Raw genomic sequence first — 16,976 nt, 5'->3', positions numbered from 1 at the left:
TCTACTATTTAGTTATCTACTCTATACACAGGAAGCAAGGAAATAAACAAATAAACAAAGAAAGTATGCATATAATTTTTAAGAAAAGCCTCGCAACTATTAAACACACAGAAGAAAAGCACAATTTAACAGTTATGCTGTAGTTCCACTCAGTAGGTTTATTCACACAAATGGTGAGGGTCATACAGACTGAAAGGGCTCAGGTCTGAACATTCACTCACCTGTTGTACCAGTTGAAGAGCAGCCAATTGACCCCCTCCAGCTGGTAATCCCTGAGACAGTTGCCATTACAATACTCTCGCGATTGCGCCCGCTTCTTCCAGTGACTCGCCGGAGGACGCTCCTGAGACAGATTGTTTGAGTACGGATAACTGAGCGTTATGGCAAAACTACTTAAGAAGAGAAGCCATGGAAATGGTAGAACTGATCTAGATGAATAACCCTGCTGAAAAGACCAGCTTAGACCAGCATGGAAATTCTGGCTGGTTTATATTGGTTGTTGGTCTAGCTGTTCGAACAGCATGGCATTTCTGGTGAAGCTGGTCAATCAAGGAAGTCTTTATGGTTAAGCTAGGCAGCACACCAGCATCCAGAACACAACATATGCTGGTCTTTTCAGTAGGGAAAAGAGAAAAAAGAGGGAAGGAGAAAGAGAGAGCAAAAGAGAGATGGTCTCACCACTCTGTTGGTTTCTGGTTTTACTGCCTGCAGCTGCTTGAACTCTTCAATCTTAGTCTGGTCTACATCTTCCTTCAGCTCCCACGTGCTATCCTCATATGGCAATGAGCACCACTTTACCAGGTAATACACAACCGGCTAAACACAAACACACAAATTTACACAAAATGCACTGCCCTCATGAACAAATAGACAGTATCCCTATAGGAGCTAGAGAGATTGAGTGTGTTGAATGCACTCAAAAAGCCACTGATACCTCTCTGGTGTCCTTGTCCTCACAGTACGAGACCTCTAGTACTCTGTCTACTTCAACATAGTCAGGATTGAATGGATCCTCCTCAATCTTAAACACACACATACACACTATTAATAAAGAATTTATTAATACAGATAAATTCTGTATTTGATGCACCTTTGATACTAGAGCTGACATATATTTATTTTTGTACAGCTTGTATGAAACATTGTGTCACAGAATCTGGAGCTGGCATGGAGCCTGCTCAGAGCATCCTTAACTCAACTGTGTAAAAATGCTTTAAAATAACTAAATCCTTGTATTAACATTTAACCTGCAGGGCATCACAGAAATTTACTTCATAGCATAGTTACAAACAAGCACATGCTTCCTTACATCAGCAAAGAAGTGTGCTTTCTGTGCCTGTTTGATCTTGAAGCGTTTGATTTTCTGCTGGATCCTCTTGTCTTTCACTAACTGCTGCTCCGTTGCCCACTCACAATGAAGATATGAGCTAGAACACATACACACTTACATAATTACTAAATGCTCCTTAGACACAAACACACGCACACTAAATTATACAAGCTCATCATCACATGCCTACTCACAGGTTAAACTGCCCTCTGAGCTTCTCCTGATTATTAGCAGTATGAAAAAAATTATCTTTAAAGCACTAAAGGAATAGTTCCATAGTTCTGTCATAATTTACTCACCCTGATATTTTTACAAACCAGCACATTTTTAATGAAAATTCCAGTCTGTCTTTCTAATACAATTGTAATTGATAGTGACTCACTTTACAGCTTCAAAAAGGATGGCAAATTACCCTAAAAGTAGTCCATGCAACTTGTGCATCATTTTCCTAGTCTTTGAAAGGCATGGAAAGTTTAGGTCAATTTTTCAGACGCTATGAGACAAACTTGTTCACAGTGCATGTTAACGCAAAAACTTACAATGTTTTTAGCACTAAATGCTACAACTTTACCCGGGGATATGGGTTTAGACCGACATAAGGTGAGTAAATTAAGACAGAATTTTCATTTTTATATTATTCCTACATATTATTTATACATATTCCTTTAAAGCTAACAAAGCAAACTTCAAAGCTGAAAAACAATGCATTACTGACTTACTAGTTTTTGTATTTGACATAGTACTCCTCAATTTCCACCAACAATCCAGGTGAAACCTGTTGAACAAAGAATAAATATCAATAATTAAGGTAACACTTTACAATAAGGTTCTCTTAGTTAACATTAGTAAATGCTTTGGATATCATGAACTAACAATGCACAATATATTTTTTTACAGCATTTATTAATCTTGGTTAATGTTAATTTATGAAAATAAAATTGTTTCTTATAAGTTCATGTTAGTTCACAATGTATTAACTAATGTTAAAATATAAACTTTTAACTTTAAAAATGCATTAGTTTATGTTGAAATTAACATTAATTATTGTGATGATAAATAGGTGCTGTAAAAGTATTGTTCATTGTTTGTTCAAGTTAACTAATTTTGTTAATGTTAACAAATACAACCTTATTGTAAAGTGTTATCATAATTCATTTACCCAGGATATCCGGTCAATATGGAGAACACAGCTTTGTTTTTAAAATGTAGATAAATCAGATAAATAATTTCCATGTCCTGTATCTTATAATTTCATCATTTAATTCCTAATACAACTATCAACTGCATGAGCTCTAATCACTACCCAGAGAAACAGTCTAAATTAGACAGAAAGAGTCAGAGACTGTTACCTCTTTTTTCACCACGCGAGATGCCATGATTTTATCAACCACTGCAGCATCTTCCTCACTTGGGTTCTCCTATAACATCACAAACACAAACATCAGAACATCTCTTTATAGATGTAACACATACTCAACACACACACACACACACACACACACACACTGCAATCTCTCTCTCTCTCACTCATGAAAGGATGGCTCTTGAATGACAGACGTATCCATGTGATTGATGTTCTTACCACAAACAGTTGTACAGCAGCCGCTTTCTGAGCACTGGAGTTGCTCTTCTTGGCTTTGACGATAACCTTCATTTCTTCCTCAGACAGTCGAGCCTCCCCGTCATCCTCATACTTCTTCCGCTTGACCTTACGGTTAGAACGCCGTTTCTGTAAATACATACAGGCATGCATGTTTACTTAGCTATCTAAATGACGACCTTACCATACTGCCTTGCAAAGACAAAACTCACTAGACTTTGTTGAAACTGAATTATGTCTCTTAGACCAGAGGTTTTCAAACTGGGGTACAGGGGGAAAAAATTATAAAAAATGGTGTACTTCACTATTCTCTTTAATGCTGCTTTTCACAATATTTATTGTCAAAAGGCCTATACAAATACATCTGATTTGGAATGAAAATGTTTCTCTTTAAGTTTAAACATCTTGCATAACTATAACAGAAAAAAGACACACTACATGAAAAGTAAATATCGTCCATATAAAATTTTATTAATTATTTTTGCTTTAGGACAATGGCACTAATAAAAGCCAATTAGTTAATTTTGCAAACATCATGTCTTTATTATACTGTATCATTGTAACAAGGTTGAAATGAGAAAGGAGGAGGTGGGAACAATCAAAGTAATATTTTAATAGGGACTTTAAAACATAAACGCACACATGGCATCTGCATGTGGCTCTCTCTCTCCAGAACTGCTGCATTCCGCTGCACTTATCCCTCTCCTCGGCTGATTAGCCCGATTCGGGGCCGGGCGTGCGTAGTCACGGCCTGGCCCCGCCCTCCTCCTCGTCACAATCATGTTTACTGTTTTTCTCAAATAGGGGGTCCCTCGCAAGGGATTCATCATATTTGGGGGTCCTTGGCATCAAAAAGTTTGAAAACCCCTGTCTTAGACTTTGATCTGTCCTGTGAAAGACGGGTTTAACTCAACTATGCTCAAATTCAGCGAAGACTACTGCGTAGACGTTTCAGTGTTTTGCCTTTGTAGGGCAGCATAGATGTCACTTGTTTTTATATAAAGCTAAGATTACAGTAGTCTAAACCTAACCCAATACCATAACCCTACCCCTAAAGGAAACTGCATTTTTAGGGACTGTTCACACAGAATGCACTTTTCAGTTCCCTATCTGTCACTCACTCGACGTTGGTGTCGATGTAGTGACACTAGGGGTCACTCTTGGGAGCCCGAGACACCTCTGGTCTTTGATAAAAGGCCAATGAAAATTGGCGAGTGGTATTTGCATGCCACTCCCCCGAACATACGGGTATAAAAGGAGCTGGTATGCAACCACTCATTCAGATTTTCTCTTCGGAGCCGAACGGTCATGCTCATTGAGCTGAATACTACTGTTCATTCACCTGCTGGATCTGACGGCGCATTTCAGTGGCTTCTCCCTCCTCTGCACTGGTGCACTGCAGAGAACGCCCCTGGGCGCTTCGGCAGAAAAACTAGAGAGTATATTTTCTGAAAGAGCATTTTTCCCCTCTAAAAGAGTATATATTTCTCTAAAAGAGCGCACACACGGAACGTCTTTTTAAAGACGCGTCTTTTTAAAGATGCTTTTCCGATTGTGTGTTATTCCTGGTTGTGCTCGTTATCTCTCGCCTTCTAATGGTCACGATCACTGTCTTTCGTGTCTGGGCACTGCTCACGCGGAGACAGCGTTCGTGGATGGTCACATTCTCATTGCGAGAATGTGTCCATGGCAACGTTGCGGTCGTGGCTCGCCTTCGTAAGGAAGCGAGCCACCCCAGAGGCTCCCGCCTCGGTCCTTTTACCCACGGGTTTGAGGCCAGCGCGGCTAGCACTGGGGGCGATTTGGGGACCCCAATGGGACCGCCTCCGCCGGGTATCCCCCCGCGGACCTCCCATTCCCCAGCACGCTCGTCTGCCCCGATCGGGCTTCCGGGTGAGTCCGCCGGCTCGTCTCACGGCGAGTTCGACCTCTTATTCGGAGCCCGCGAAAGTGATGAGCTCTCGAGCGCAGCATCGGAGAGCGGGCTCGTCCAGTCGGAAGCCTCGGCTGGGCTCCTCCCTTCGGGGTCGATCGCCCAGTCACAGGCTGACGCGGAGATGACAACATGCTTTCCCGGACAGCCGCGAGCGTCGGTTAGAGTGGATTTCACCGCTCTTCCCTGAACCCTCGCGGCTCTGTGATTGGTTCCTGGGCTCGCGGCGCCGCTCAAAGCCATGCCCCGCCCCGTTCCTTTCTTCCCGGAAATGCATGAAGAGCTGACAAGATCGCGGGAGGCACCTTTTACTGCCCGGTCCCGATCTTTTCAGCTTCCCCGCTCTCACTACCCTCGATGGTGGGGCGGCCAAGGGTTATTCGGCAATCCCCCGGTGGATAAAGGCGCTCGCGGTGCACCTATGCCCGCAGAGCGCCGCCACCTGGCGTGGGTGCCCAAAGCCCCCGTCCAAGGCCTGTAGGTTTACGTCGTCTCTGACGGTCAAAGCCTACGGCGCTGCTGGACAAGCCGCCTCTGCCCTGCACGCCATGGCTCTCCTGCAAGTCCGCCAAGGCGCTAAAGGAACTGCACGAGGGTAGTTCCGCCCCGGGATTGATGCAGGAACTGCGCTCGGCGACCGACCTCGCTCTCCGAGCGACGGAGGTCACGGCGCGGTCTCCCGGGCGGACGATGGCCACACTAGTGGTCCAGGAGCGCCACCTTTGGCTCAACCTGGTCGAGATGGGTGAGGCCGACAGGACACGATTCCTTGCTGCCCCCATTTTCCAGGCGGGCCTATTCGGCGACACTGTCGAGGACTTTGCCCAGCAGTTCTCGGTGGTAGAGCAGTAGATGGATGCTAGCCGGCTTGTCCTGCCCCGGCGTGGCTCAAGATCCCCCCATCTACTCATCGCCGAGGGCGTCCCCCTGCGGTGACTGCACCGGCTCCGCCGCAGCCCGCCCCTCCGGCCCAGCCCCGGCGTGGAGCCCACCGCAGGAAGCCGACGCCACCCGTCTCACAGCCGGCACCGAAGAACCCACGGAGGTCTTCGAAGCGCCCCTGAGACGGGCGACCCAGGGACAACGAAACCCGCTGCTCTGGAGCTGGTAAGCAGATCTTCTTTTTGTTACCTTTTGCATTTAATTGCGCTGCATGCCCAAGTGGCTGCAGTACTCAAGAGCTCCGCAAGAGTGGTTTCCTTGTTCCCTGGGTCACATATTCGGTGTGTACGGCTGGCATCACGACCACCGTCCACCACTCCATTTGGCAGGTTGGCGCTCCAGCGGCGGTCTCCCGCCCTGAGCGCCCAGCTGTGGCACAAATCCGCCCCCGATGTGACAGTCTCCACGGGTCATGAGGACAGGCCTCTTCCTTCCCTGTCCCAGGCTGTTCCGGGGGTGGTCACAAGGAGCCAGGTAAGTGCTTCGATGTCCTCGGACTCAGCACGGCCACGATGTGGTGTGGCACCTCAAGCTCCGCCCCACCGCGAGGCCCCACCCGCCGGTACATCCGATGACGTTGTCCCTTTGGTCCCCCTTGCGCGGAACTCGGGTGCATGGCTTGCGCTTTCCAGTCCGTCGCGAGGGCTGGTCCGGACCGTCCGACTCGGCTGCACGATTCACTTCGGTGGGCATCCGCCCAGGTCCAGCGGTGTCCACTTCACCTTGGTGAAAGATGGAAACGCTGCTACCTTGCGCGGAGATCGCTACCCTCCTACGGAAGGATGCGATAGAACCTGTCCCTCCAGCCGAGATGAAGAGGGGGTTTTACAGCCCCTACTTCATTGTACCGAAAAAAGGCGGTGGGTTGCGGCCAATCTTGGACCTGCGAGTACTGAACCGGGCCTTACACAGACTCCCGTTCAAGATGCTGACGCAAAGACGCATTCTAGCGAGCGTCCGGCATCAAGATTGGTTCGCGGCGGTAGACCCGAAGGATGCGTACTTTCACGTCTCGATCCTTCCTCGACACAGACCCTTCCTGCGGTTTGCGTTCGAGGGTCAGGCGTATCGGTACAAGTCCTCCCTTTCGGCCTGTCCCTGTCTCCTCGCGTCTTTACGAAGATCGCAGAGGCTTCCCTTGCCCTGTTAAGGGAGGTGGGCATTCGCATTCTCAACTATCTCGACGACTGGCTAATCCTAGCTCACTCTCGAGACGGGTTATGCGCACACAGGGACCTGGTGCTCTCACACCTCAGCCGACTAGGGCTTCGGGTCAGCTGGAAAAAGAGCAAGCTCCTCCCGGTTCAGAGCATCTCTTTTCTCGGTTTGGAGTTGGACTCAGTCTCCTTGACGGCGCACCTTACGAACGAGCACGCCCAGTCGGTGCTGGCCTGTTTGAAAGCGTTCAAACAGAAAACAGCGTTTCCACTGAAACATTTTCAGAGGCTCCTGGGGCATATGGCGTCCTCGGCGGTGGCCACCCCGCTCGGGTTGATGCATATGAGGCCGCTTCAGCACTGGCTCCAGACTCGAGTCCCGAGACGGGCATGGCGCCACGGGACACACCGCGTGGCCATTACGTCGGTCTGTCACCGTCTTTTCAGCCCTTGGACCGACCTCTCGTTTCCACAAGCAGGTGTTCCGCTAGAACTGGTCTCCAGGCGCGTCGTGGTCACGACAGACGCCTCCAAAATGGGCTGGGGCGCTGTTGGCAACGGGCACGCAGATGCCGGCCTCTAGACGGGTCCGCAGCTGCGTTGGCACATCAACTGCCTCGAGTTACTGGCAATTCTGCTCGCCCTGCGGAGGTTCCGGCCGTTGATCCAGGGCAAGCACGTGCTAGTTCGGACAGACAGCACGGCAGCGGTAGCATATGTCAACCGCCAAGGCGGTCTGCGCTCCCGCTGTATGTCATAACTCGCCCGCCGTCTCCTCCAACGGAGTTAGCAGCACCAAGTCGCTGCAAGCCACTCACATCCCGGGCAACCTCAACACTTCGGCGGACGCGCCGTAACAACAGGTTACCCTCAAGGGAGAGTGGAGACTCCACCTTCAGGTGGTCCAGCTGATTTGGAGTCGATTCGGTCAGGCACAGGTGCACCTGTTCGCCTCCCAAGAATCCTCCCACTGCCCGCTCTGGTACGCCCTCACCGAGGCCTTCCTCGGCATAGACGCGCTGGCACACAGCTGGTCCCCTGGCATTCGCAAATATGCGTTTTCCCCAGTGAGCCTGCTCGCACAGACCCTGTGCAAGGTCAGGGAGGACGAGGAGAAGGTCGTCCTGGTAAGCACCCTACTGGCCCGCCCAGATGTGGTGCTCGGAACTCACGCCCCTCGTGACAGCTCCCCCTGGGCAAATTCCCCTGAGAAAGGCCCTTCTTTCTCAGGGAAGGGGCACCATCCGGCACCCGCGCCCAGACCTCTGGAATCTCCATGTCTGGCCCCTGGACGGGACGCGGAAGACCTAAGCTGTCTCCCACCTGCGGTGGTAGACACATTCACTCAGGCTAGGGCTCCCTCTACGAGGCGCCTGTATGCCTTTAAGTGGTGTCTGTTTGCTAAGTGGTGTTCTTCCCATCTGGAAGACCCCCAGAGGTGCGCAGTCAGATCAGTGCTTTCCTTCCTGCAAGAGAGGTTGGAAGGGAGGCTGTCCCCTTCCACCTTGAAGGTGTACGTTGCTGTCATAGCAGCACACCATGACGCAGTCGACGGTGAGTCCTTAGGGAAGCATGATCTGATCATCAGGTTCCTAAGAGGCGCCAGGAGGCTGAATCCCTCCAGGCCACGCCTTGTTCCCTCATCGGATCTCTGTAGTTTTTCAGGGTCTACAGAGAGCCCCCTTTGAGTTTTACAGTCAGCCGGGCTTAAGGCACTCTCCTTGAAGACTGCCCTCCTGACTGCGCTCACTTCCATCAAGAGGGTAGGTGACCTGCAAGCGTTCTCTTTCAGCGAAACGTGCCTGGAGTTCGGTCCGGGCTATTCTCACGTGATCCTGAGACCCCCGACCGGGCTATGTGCCCAAGGTTCCCACCACTCCTTTTAGAGACCAGGTGGTGAACCTGCAAGCGCTGCCCCAGGAGGAGGCAGACCCAGCCCTGGCGTTGCTGTGTCCGGTGCGCGCTTTGCGCATCTATTTGGATCGCATGCAGAGCTTTAGACTCTCTGAGCAGCTCTTTGTCTGCTTTGGTGCACAGCGGAAAGGAAGCGCTGTCTCCAAGCAGAGGATCGCCCACTGGCTCATTGACGCCATAACTATGGCATGTCTCGCCCAAAACATGCCGCCCCCGGTAGGGCTACGAGCCCATTCTACTCGTGGTGTAGCGGCTTCTTGGGCCCTGGCCAGAGGTGCCTCTCTAACAGACATTGCAGAGCAGCGGGCTGGGCAACACCCAACACCTTTGCAAGGTTCTACAACCTCCGGGTGGAACCGGTTTCGTCCCAGGTAGTGGCACGCAACACAAGCGGATAAGCCCGGGATAGCCGGCCGGGTGTATCGCTTGCACATAGCGCCTTCCACCTCCTTTTGAGCTGAAGACGTGCGCTGTTAATTCCCAGTAGTGTTCACAAAGGTTGTTCCCTGGTTGACTTCCTCCGAGCCCTGTGGCAGTCGAGTTTTCGGAGAGACTCGCTGCCGGCCCAGTACACGCGCTAACTAAGAGCCCGGTTCTGGGGTAGGTGCTCCGCATGTGGCGGTTCCCTGTAAGGCTAACCCCATGCGATCTATATCTTCCGCTAGTTCATTTCCCTACTGGCAAACTGCGTCTTCCTTGGGCAGAGCCCCTCAGTCTCCATGTTGTAGTAACTCCTCCCCCATTGGGTAGGATCTACCTTGAAGGCTCTCCACATGGTTGGAAAGACCATGTGATGTATTCTTCCACTTTAATATCCCCCCCTCTCTTGGGGCGAGGTGTGGTCTCCGCGGTGTCCTCCCCTTGGGAGGGACACCCCCCGACTAGACCTGGCGGCCCAGTCGGATAATCCCCCTTCTTTTTAGGGAGTGGAAAAAGAGAAGGGGAAAGAGGCCATGACTGGGTTAAGCCTGTCTCTATCTCTGGGTAGTCGACTTGTCCCCAAAAAGGGCCGTTCGACACTCATAACTGTGTTGGGGGAGGTTACGTGTCGACCTGGTGTGCTGGCTATGAGGCACACAGCAAGTCTGCCCACCACACACCGCCAGTTCACGTAACACAGTTCAGCCTTGTGGCGTTTTGTATAGGGACCCCTAGTGTCACTACATCGACACCAACGTCGAGTGAGTGACAGATAGGGAACGTCATGGTTACTGGTGTAACCTCCATTCCCTGATGGAGGGAACGAGACGTTGGTCCCTCCTGCCACAACGCTGAACTACCCGCTGAAATGGCCGGACCTTATATCGGCTCCTCAGCGTAAAACCTGAAAGAGTGGTGTGCATACCAGCTCCTTTTATACCCGTATGTTCGGGGGAGTGGCATGCAAATACCACTCGCCAATTTTCATTGGCCTTTTATCAAAGACCAGAGGTGTCTCGGGCTCCCAAGAGTGACCCCTAGTGTCACTACATCGACACCAACGTCTCGTTCCCTCCATCAGGGAACGGAGGTTACACCAGTAACCATGACGTTTCCCGCACAGGAGCACTGCATTATTTAGACACTGTCAAGTTAAAAAATGCGCCTCGACACACCTCCATTCTGTTCTATTTGAGGTGCTGCATCTAGCTTTCTTTAGTGCAGTATGCGTTCGATGTGAATGCCCCCATCAAAAAATAAAACAAAACAGTAACTGCTTTATTTATGAGTCGATTTTCCAATTGAGGAGGTATTCCTGAATATGCCCCAAGGGAGGTTTAGTCAGATTTTGTTTACTTTTGGAGATTTTTCTTAGTGATGGTACTGAATGAGTAAAAAAAATATTCCACACACACACACACACACACACACACACACAGACAGGTGCAGCATTGAGAAACTACATTATGTGTGGTAAAAGGTGTGAATGAGTGTCTGTTTACATGGTTGAATTAATACGACTAAGTAAATAAGCAATGTTGTGTGACTAAGAGAAGAGGAGAATCCCTGCTCAATTACAAGTTCATTTGTCACTCTGCAAATCAGAGATGCCCGAGCAGCGGGGGCCCCTTCAATAAATGAGTACAGAGCAGAGTGTGTGTGCGTGCCTGTCCTCCCAAATATAACATGACCTAAATGTCTATGAGTTCAAGTAAATGGAGAAGATGAGAATATCTCAGGATGACCAAATAAAGAGCCAACCGCTCTGCCAAGAGACGCCAGTGTTTCCTAGAATGCATCAGTAGCACATGGCTGAGGGTTTAACTCTGAAAGGCTAACTGAACAAACTGCTTTAATTAACACAGGGGGTATTTAAAGAAGATAATTATATCTGGAAGGGTGCAGAGGGGTATCATGGTTGGGGAGAATGAGAGGTTAGTCATTTTTTGGAATAAAGAGTGGTAATTTATTCATCGTACATTGGTCATCTTATTATCTCTTTCAAAAACATCCAGCAACGATGTGTATGCTTATCTCTATCTGTTCAAAAACTAACACTAACAAATAAGGTACATTTTCTTAATTGTTTCTTGACATAAAAGTGCTACCAAGAATATCACTGTACATAGATGTTTATTTAAAACAAAGCTCACCGAATCAACGTCTTTAGAGGATCGTCGAGGTGGCCTGTCATCGTCAGAGAGTTCCTCTGAGGAATCTGTCTTCTTTCGCTTCTTCTTTCCAAACTTTATAACGATTTTCCTGTGAAGTGGAGAACACAGAGAGACGTTATATTAACATTACTTTACAAACTTGTTTTAAAAAATGAAATGCTGCAAATATTGTACAGAGTTGAGATGATGACACAAGCATAGTTATTGCCTTTTTTTCACCAGTCCTTGCAAAATATCTTTTGTAATGAATTACTACTTTTTGTTAAGGGCTTTCCAACAAGACACACTTCTTATCATAGGGAAATGACTGGCAACAGACACAAACAGCAAATTAAAAATGACATTTTGACACCCTTGAAGGGCACCGTGGGAAGAGAACGCCATCTGTTGGGCCGTTCCAAATGAAACGGTGCAACAGGATCCCATCACGAAGGTCCTTTCCAAATGCCATTAGCAAGGCATTCCATTAGAAAGTAATTTTGGAGTGAATTGCAGTAATTAGAATTACGTGTTCCTGTGTGGCAGTTCCTTGCGATTCACACATTTTGATACCTGAAGTCATTTACTTAAGATCTTACTTAGGAATGCACTCCAAGGACCAAAATATCCCTCACACATTTTCATGTTACATGCAGAGGTTGACCGATATAGGTTTTTTAATGGCCGATATCCAGAGAGCAGGGTTACAGATAGGCAGATTTAATGCAGATATATCACACAATTTAATATAATATTAAATGACAAACATAAATTGGCAAAAAAAAAAAAACCCAAAAAAAGAAACCTTAGATTTACCATAATAATGACTCAAACTTTCACACAAAACTTTATTAAAAAAATCTTTCAAGATTAGATTTTGTGTGTTTTAGATTGTAGATAGCAGTTTCTCTTTGGTCTTCCCATTTCAGTAATTCAATAAATAAAGAAATTGTTATACATTAGGAAGAAGGAAATAACAACAGTGCACATAGTAGTCCAGCAAACATGGATGGTATGTGCACATTAGCAATCGCATTCTCACAAGATGAAATCAAACTATTTGTACATACAGTGAATATGACACTTACTCATAGCACACGTGAAGCGCTTTTACTTTAAAGTTGCTCTATCGCTCTTGTGCGAATCCAGCGAGAGCATCAATCTATTGACCGCTTCAAGTTTACTCGGCCCCGATTGTCTGCTTGGAGTGTCACGGACTGACCCTCGCGCAACATTTGTGAGTCAGAGGGACACAGTTTTTATACAGGATATTATAAAACTCGCTTAAGATGAACCTAGGAATAAAACTGATTTGCGCAACTTTTGTGAGGTTTGTGAATTAAATCTGTTTAAACGAGATATCTGCATATTATGAAGGTACATCTGTGGCAAAACTCGAGGCCTTGTAGTTACAAATAGTCACAAATGTGTAAATTACGTTCATATAAATACAACGACAGACACATACTTGTATTATATATTTACATTTGTACTTTAATTCACTTTCACAGTACAACCACAAATCGGCAGTTACAACCTCTCAAATCTGCCATTGCAACTTCAAATCTTCCCGCCTTGACTTTTGCAACAACATTTGTGAAAAAACCTGTAGCAAAACTCAATTGTGCACTTGTAAATCAAAATGTGAGAGAGCAGACTACCGGTGCTGGGCAGGGACAGGGCCAATGAAGCCGTGACCAATCACAGGAGCTGGAACAACTGATGCTGCATTAATCAAAACAGATCATAGTACTTACTTGATGGCTATCTTCTTTATATAGAATACAGTGCAAGTTATAATTAATCTATTTTCTCGCTGCACCTAAATTAGAGAATAGAAATGTCCATTTTCTGGTGTTTTTAGTATTCGCTCAATTCCTTTATTTAAATGTCTATATGTGATTTAAATTAAAGTGCACATGACCATGGTAATCTCAAGTAATCATGATTAAAGCAAGTTATCGCAGTCAAGCAATTATACGTCTTAATAAGTTCTAAATTATATATCTTATTCTTAAGGTGTCAGGGTGTACTTTCTTAGTACTTGATTTTAAGGTTTGATCAGCATGGATGGGTTGATAAAACAGTTTAAACGGACCTTTAATTAGAGCTAAGAAATGAATTACTGTCATGTAAAAGACATTTAAAATGACCTGAGTTTTATTCTGAATCGATAAATATACAAACAGAGTCTCATTTCAAACAAGAATGCACACTGTGCACAATATTATCTTTATTTCACAAGTGGGTTTCTTACAATAATAGCATTAGCATTGCAATTTATCTATGCAAGAACTGTGTGACTTCTTTAGATTTAACATTTGCTTGCTAATTTGCAACAATACAATATCAGTAACAGCATCGAAGCAGGGGAAAGACTAACTGAAATAATAATAATGAAATAATAAAGGCATGATTTTTAATCTTTTATAGATAGTACAGTCAGCATGCGTGATTAAAATAGTTACCCATTCATGTCAAAATGAGAAGGGTTTTATACTTTACACAAAAAATCTCAAACATGTTTCTGTCCAAGCACTTAAGCAACAACATGATACCAGACTTTTAGTTTAAACATTTTAATAAAACATTTAAATAATACAGAAGATAAATACATTTCAGAAAATTACTGAAATATAGCACAATGCTGGACAATATAAGGATTTGCCAGCTATCATGTCTCTGGTGTAATGGATAATTCATTGTATTTTATCTGTTGGAACAGTTCTCTGGTGATAATTGAGATTTTCTTACTTCACTCTTATACCAATTGATACCTAACCGATATTTAACCTCCATTTCATGTTTTCATGGAAATATGGAACTCGTGGCATATGACAGCTGGCTGGATTGTCACATCCCATGTAGTTTTAGTGACTACAAACATCCTGCAGTAACATTCTCTCATTGCCATCCTTAGACATTACATGTGCTGTCTGTCGGTGCTGTATTCTGAGTTGATCAACGTGATCAAATCGTCTCATTTGATTTGGTACATGATAAATTCACTCTTAATCATTTAACTGTCAAGTTATTTAACTTATCCTGCCACTACATCAGCCAGCCATTGTCACTAGTCGACTTGTTTCGGTTACAAAAACAGCACTGGTGCTGTTGCGTGACGTCATCTCATTCTAAGAAGATCCATTTTGATTGTTCCGGCATCAGTCGTTCCAGCTCTTGTGATTGGTCACAACTTCATTGGCCCCGCCCAGCACCAGTAGTCTGCTCCATAGATATCTATACATAGATACCTTATTAGCAGCTGTTTCTATGATCCATGATACGTCTGCGCGCCTGCCGTACTGAATAGGTCAAGAGCAGTCTGTCAACACAGGAATGTAAATTGACAGATTTGGTCTGCAAAAGTCTACTGTTTTTCCAGCCAACTTTCAGATTATCTGATTTACCACAAACATTGGGCAATATTTTAGATGATATAAAAAATCCTGACTTCACTTCTAAAACAGGTTTTTTTCCCCCCTGTAGCAATCTGCAAAAAATGTCCTCTACAAATGAATATATCATGGCAAGCATAATGAAAATTAGCACCCAGTCAGTCAATTCATTACATGATTAACTGTTTCCACACAAAAGCAGTTTATGCAGCGGTCTGAGGCTTCTTCTCTATTCACTTACATTCAAACACCACTCCTTGTTGACCGTTCCAATATGGCGCCGCGGTTGATGTATCCAAACCAGCAGAATGAGGCATCTACTTATGTATATCTATGGTCTGCTCTCTCACATCTTGATTTACAAGTGCACAAGTGATTTTTGCTACAGGTTTTTTGCTAAAGTTGTTGCAAAAGTCAAGGTGGGAAGATTTGAAGTTGCAGTGGCAGATTTGAGAGGTTGTAACTGCCGATTTGTGTTTATACAAGATTGTGTCTATCACTGTATTTATATGAATGTAATTTTACACATTTGTGACTATTTGACTGCAACTTTGAATTCAAAACACAGGCTTTGGATTATTGTCTGTGAGTGCAGATTGCAACATTCAACTTTAGCTTTCAAGTTTTGCAACAGATTTAACTTCATAGCATATCTGCAGAAGATATACAATATGATAGAACTTATTGATATTTGCCTTTGTATCATTACACAAGAGAGTTAAGTTACAGGGAACTGTTGAGAAGAACGAGTAAGAGCGAGAGTGAAACAACATCATGAGCTCATACACCTCTGTCGCTGCTCTGATAAGCGGGACCGTTTAAATGAAGACTATATTGCACACCGGTCTAATACTGTGATAAAACACGATGGCACTAACAACAAAAATATCGGTGATTGCTAATTTACATGTCTCAGACGGGTCCTTCATGTGCAAGCCGGCGATTCTCAGTGCAGTCGCAGCTTAAGAAACTAATCGGCCAAAATTAGGTAAATTCCCAATATCGGAAGATGTTATCTGCCTCAGCAATATATTGGTCGACCACTAGTTTCACAAAGAAACAATTTGAATTAAACTAAGACACAAAAAGGCAATATGTGATGTAAATTTTATATGCCACAACAATGTATATCATCAAGGTACATACTATGAAGTAACGTAATTCAAAACAGTGCCAAGTGTATCAAAAGTGAATATGTGAGACAGTAATGCCCTACACAGAGCATGTGAAGTGAAAGTGAGCAGGGCACAGTGTTATTTTCAAACAGTGTGCGCTGTAGTTTCCCACCGAGCTCTGCCTACACATCTAATTCATGTGTTCATGAAACCAGTGCAGATTTTTTTCCTCAAGAAGTCGCACATACCATAAATTTATCAGAAATGTTGTACATTTTGCTTCAATTTCTTCCTAAGTACTTGAAAAGCCATTATGTCATATGGTCACAATAAAAAAAAAAAAAAAAAAAAAAGACCACAAATAAAAACTGACATCATAACTTACTTCAGTCTCTCTCAACTTTGACTGTAACTGTCATTTAATGGAGCCACACCTTAAGCACACATGAAAATAGAGTGAAGTGTTTACACAGAAGGCATCTAAGAAAAAAAAATCTCTTTTTCAATATGTTCTCCAGGGTCAGGCAGTGTCCCCAGTGTCTGTAAAGACCTGCTGAATAATCGGGGAAATGACTGTCAAAAAGGACATCTGCTGTGTCAACGCAAACACAAACCCTCCCTCACTCTTTCATTCTCTCTCTCTCATTCTGGGGTCCTCCTCTTTGGATGATGTTACACTTCACTAGTCTCTGAGACAACGTGACTTCCTGGTTGCCTAGCGACCTGATCAGAGAGGGAAGCTGGCAGCGTGGGTGGAAGCAGTAACATTGTATCCTGTGAGTAACACACAAACTCCACTCTTCATACACCACAGCAGCTGTGAAATGAGACTGAGAGCTGGTCATAACGAAGCTCCTGTTTGTGTGTGTGTGTGTGTGTGTATATGGACAGAGCTGGACAGAACTAACCAATTAAAACATGTGTGATAAGCCAGTTTAACACCCTGAACATCATTCTTTTCCTCACTGTTTCAATCGAGAGACCCAGAAATAAACACACACATAGTCCAAATAT

The 16,976-nt window shown here is 45.4% G+C and overlaps 1 protein-coding gene across 8 annotated transcripts in view; it reads right to left on the bottom strand.

The window, feature by feature from the left end:
• LOC127415925 (chromodomain-helicase-DNA-binding protein 9-like) overlaps positions 1 to 16,976 on the bottom strand; it is a 116,567-nt gene that overhangs the window by 39,090 nt on the left and 60,501 nt on the right. For all 8 annotated transcript variants that reach the window (XM_051654976.1, XM_051654942.1, XM_051654968.1 and 5 more), the window contains 8 exons: positions 11,450 to 11,558; positions 2,913 to 3,059; positions 2,680 to 2,748; positions 2,050 to 2,105; positions 1,310 to 1,427; positions 935 to 1,021; positions 679 to 816; positions 222 to 343 (listed from right to left, as the gene is read on the bottom strand). In XM_051654976.1, coding sequence (XP_051510936.1) covers positions 222 to 343; positions 679 to 816; positions 935 to 1,021; positions 1,310 to 1,427; positions 2,050 to 2,105; positions 2,680 to 2,748; positions 2,913 to 3,059; positions 11,450 to 11,558 — 846 coding nt within the window. The remainder of the gene's footprint in view (positions 1 to 221; positions 344 to 678; positions 817 to 934; positions 1,022 to 1,309; positions 1,428 to 2,049; positions 2,106 to 2,679; positions 2,749 to 2,912; positions 3,060 to 11,449; positions 11,559 to 16,976) is intronic.

This window comes from Myxocyprinus asiaticus, chromosome 2, assembly GCF_019703515.2.
Source record: "Myxocyprinus asiaticus isolate MX2 ecotype Aquarium Trade chromosome 2, UBuf_Myxa_2, whole genome shotgun sequence".
In the NCBI taxonomy this organism is placed as follows: domain Eukaryota; kingdom Metazoa; phylum Chordata; class Actinopteri; order Cypriniformes; family Catostomidae; genus Myxocyprinus; species Myxocyprinus asiaticus.
This window is presented reverse-complemented; position numbering and strand designations above follow the sequence as displayed.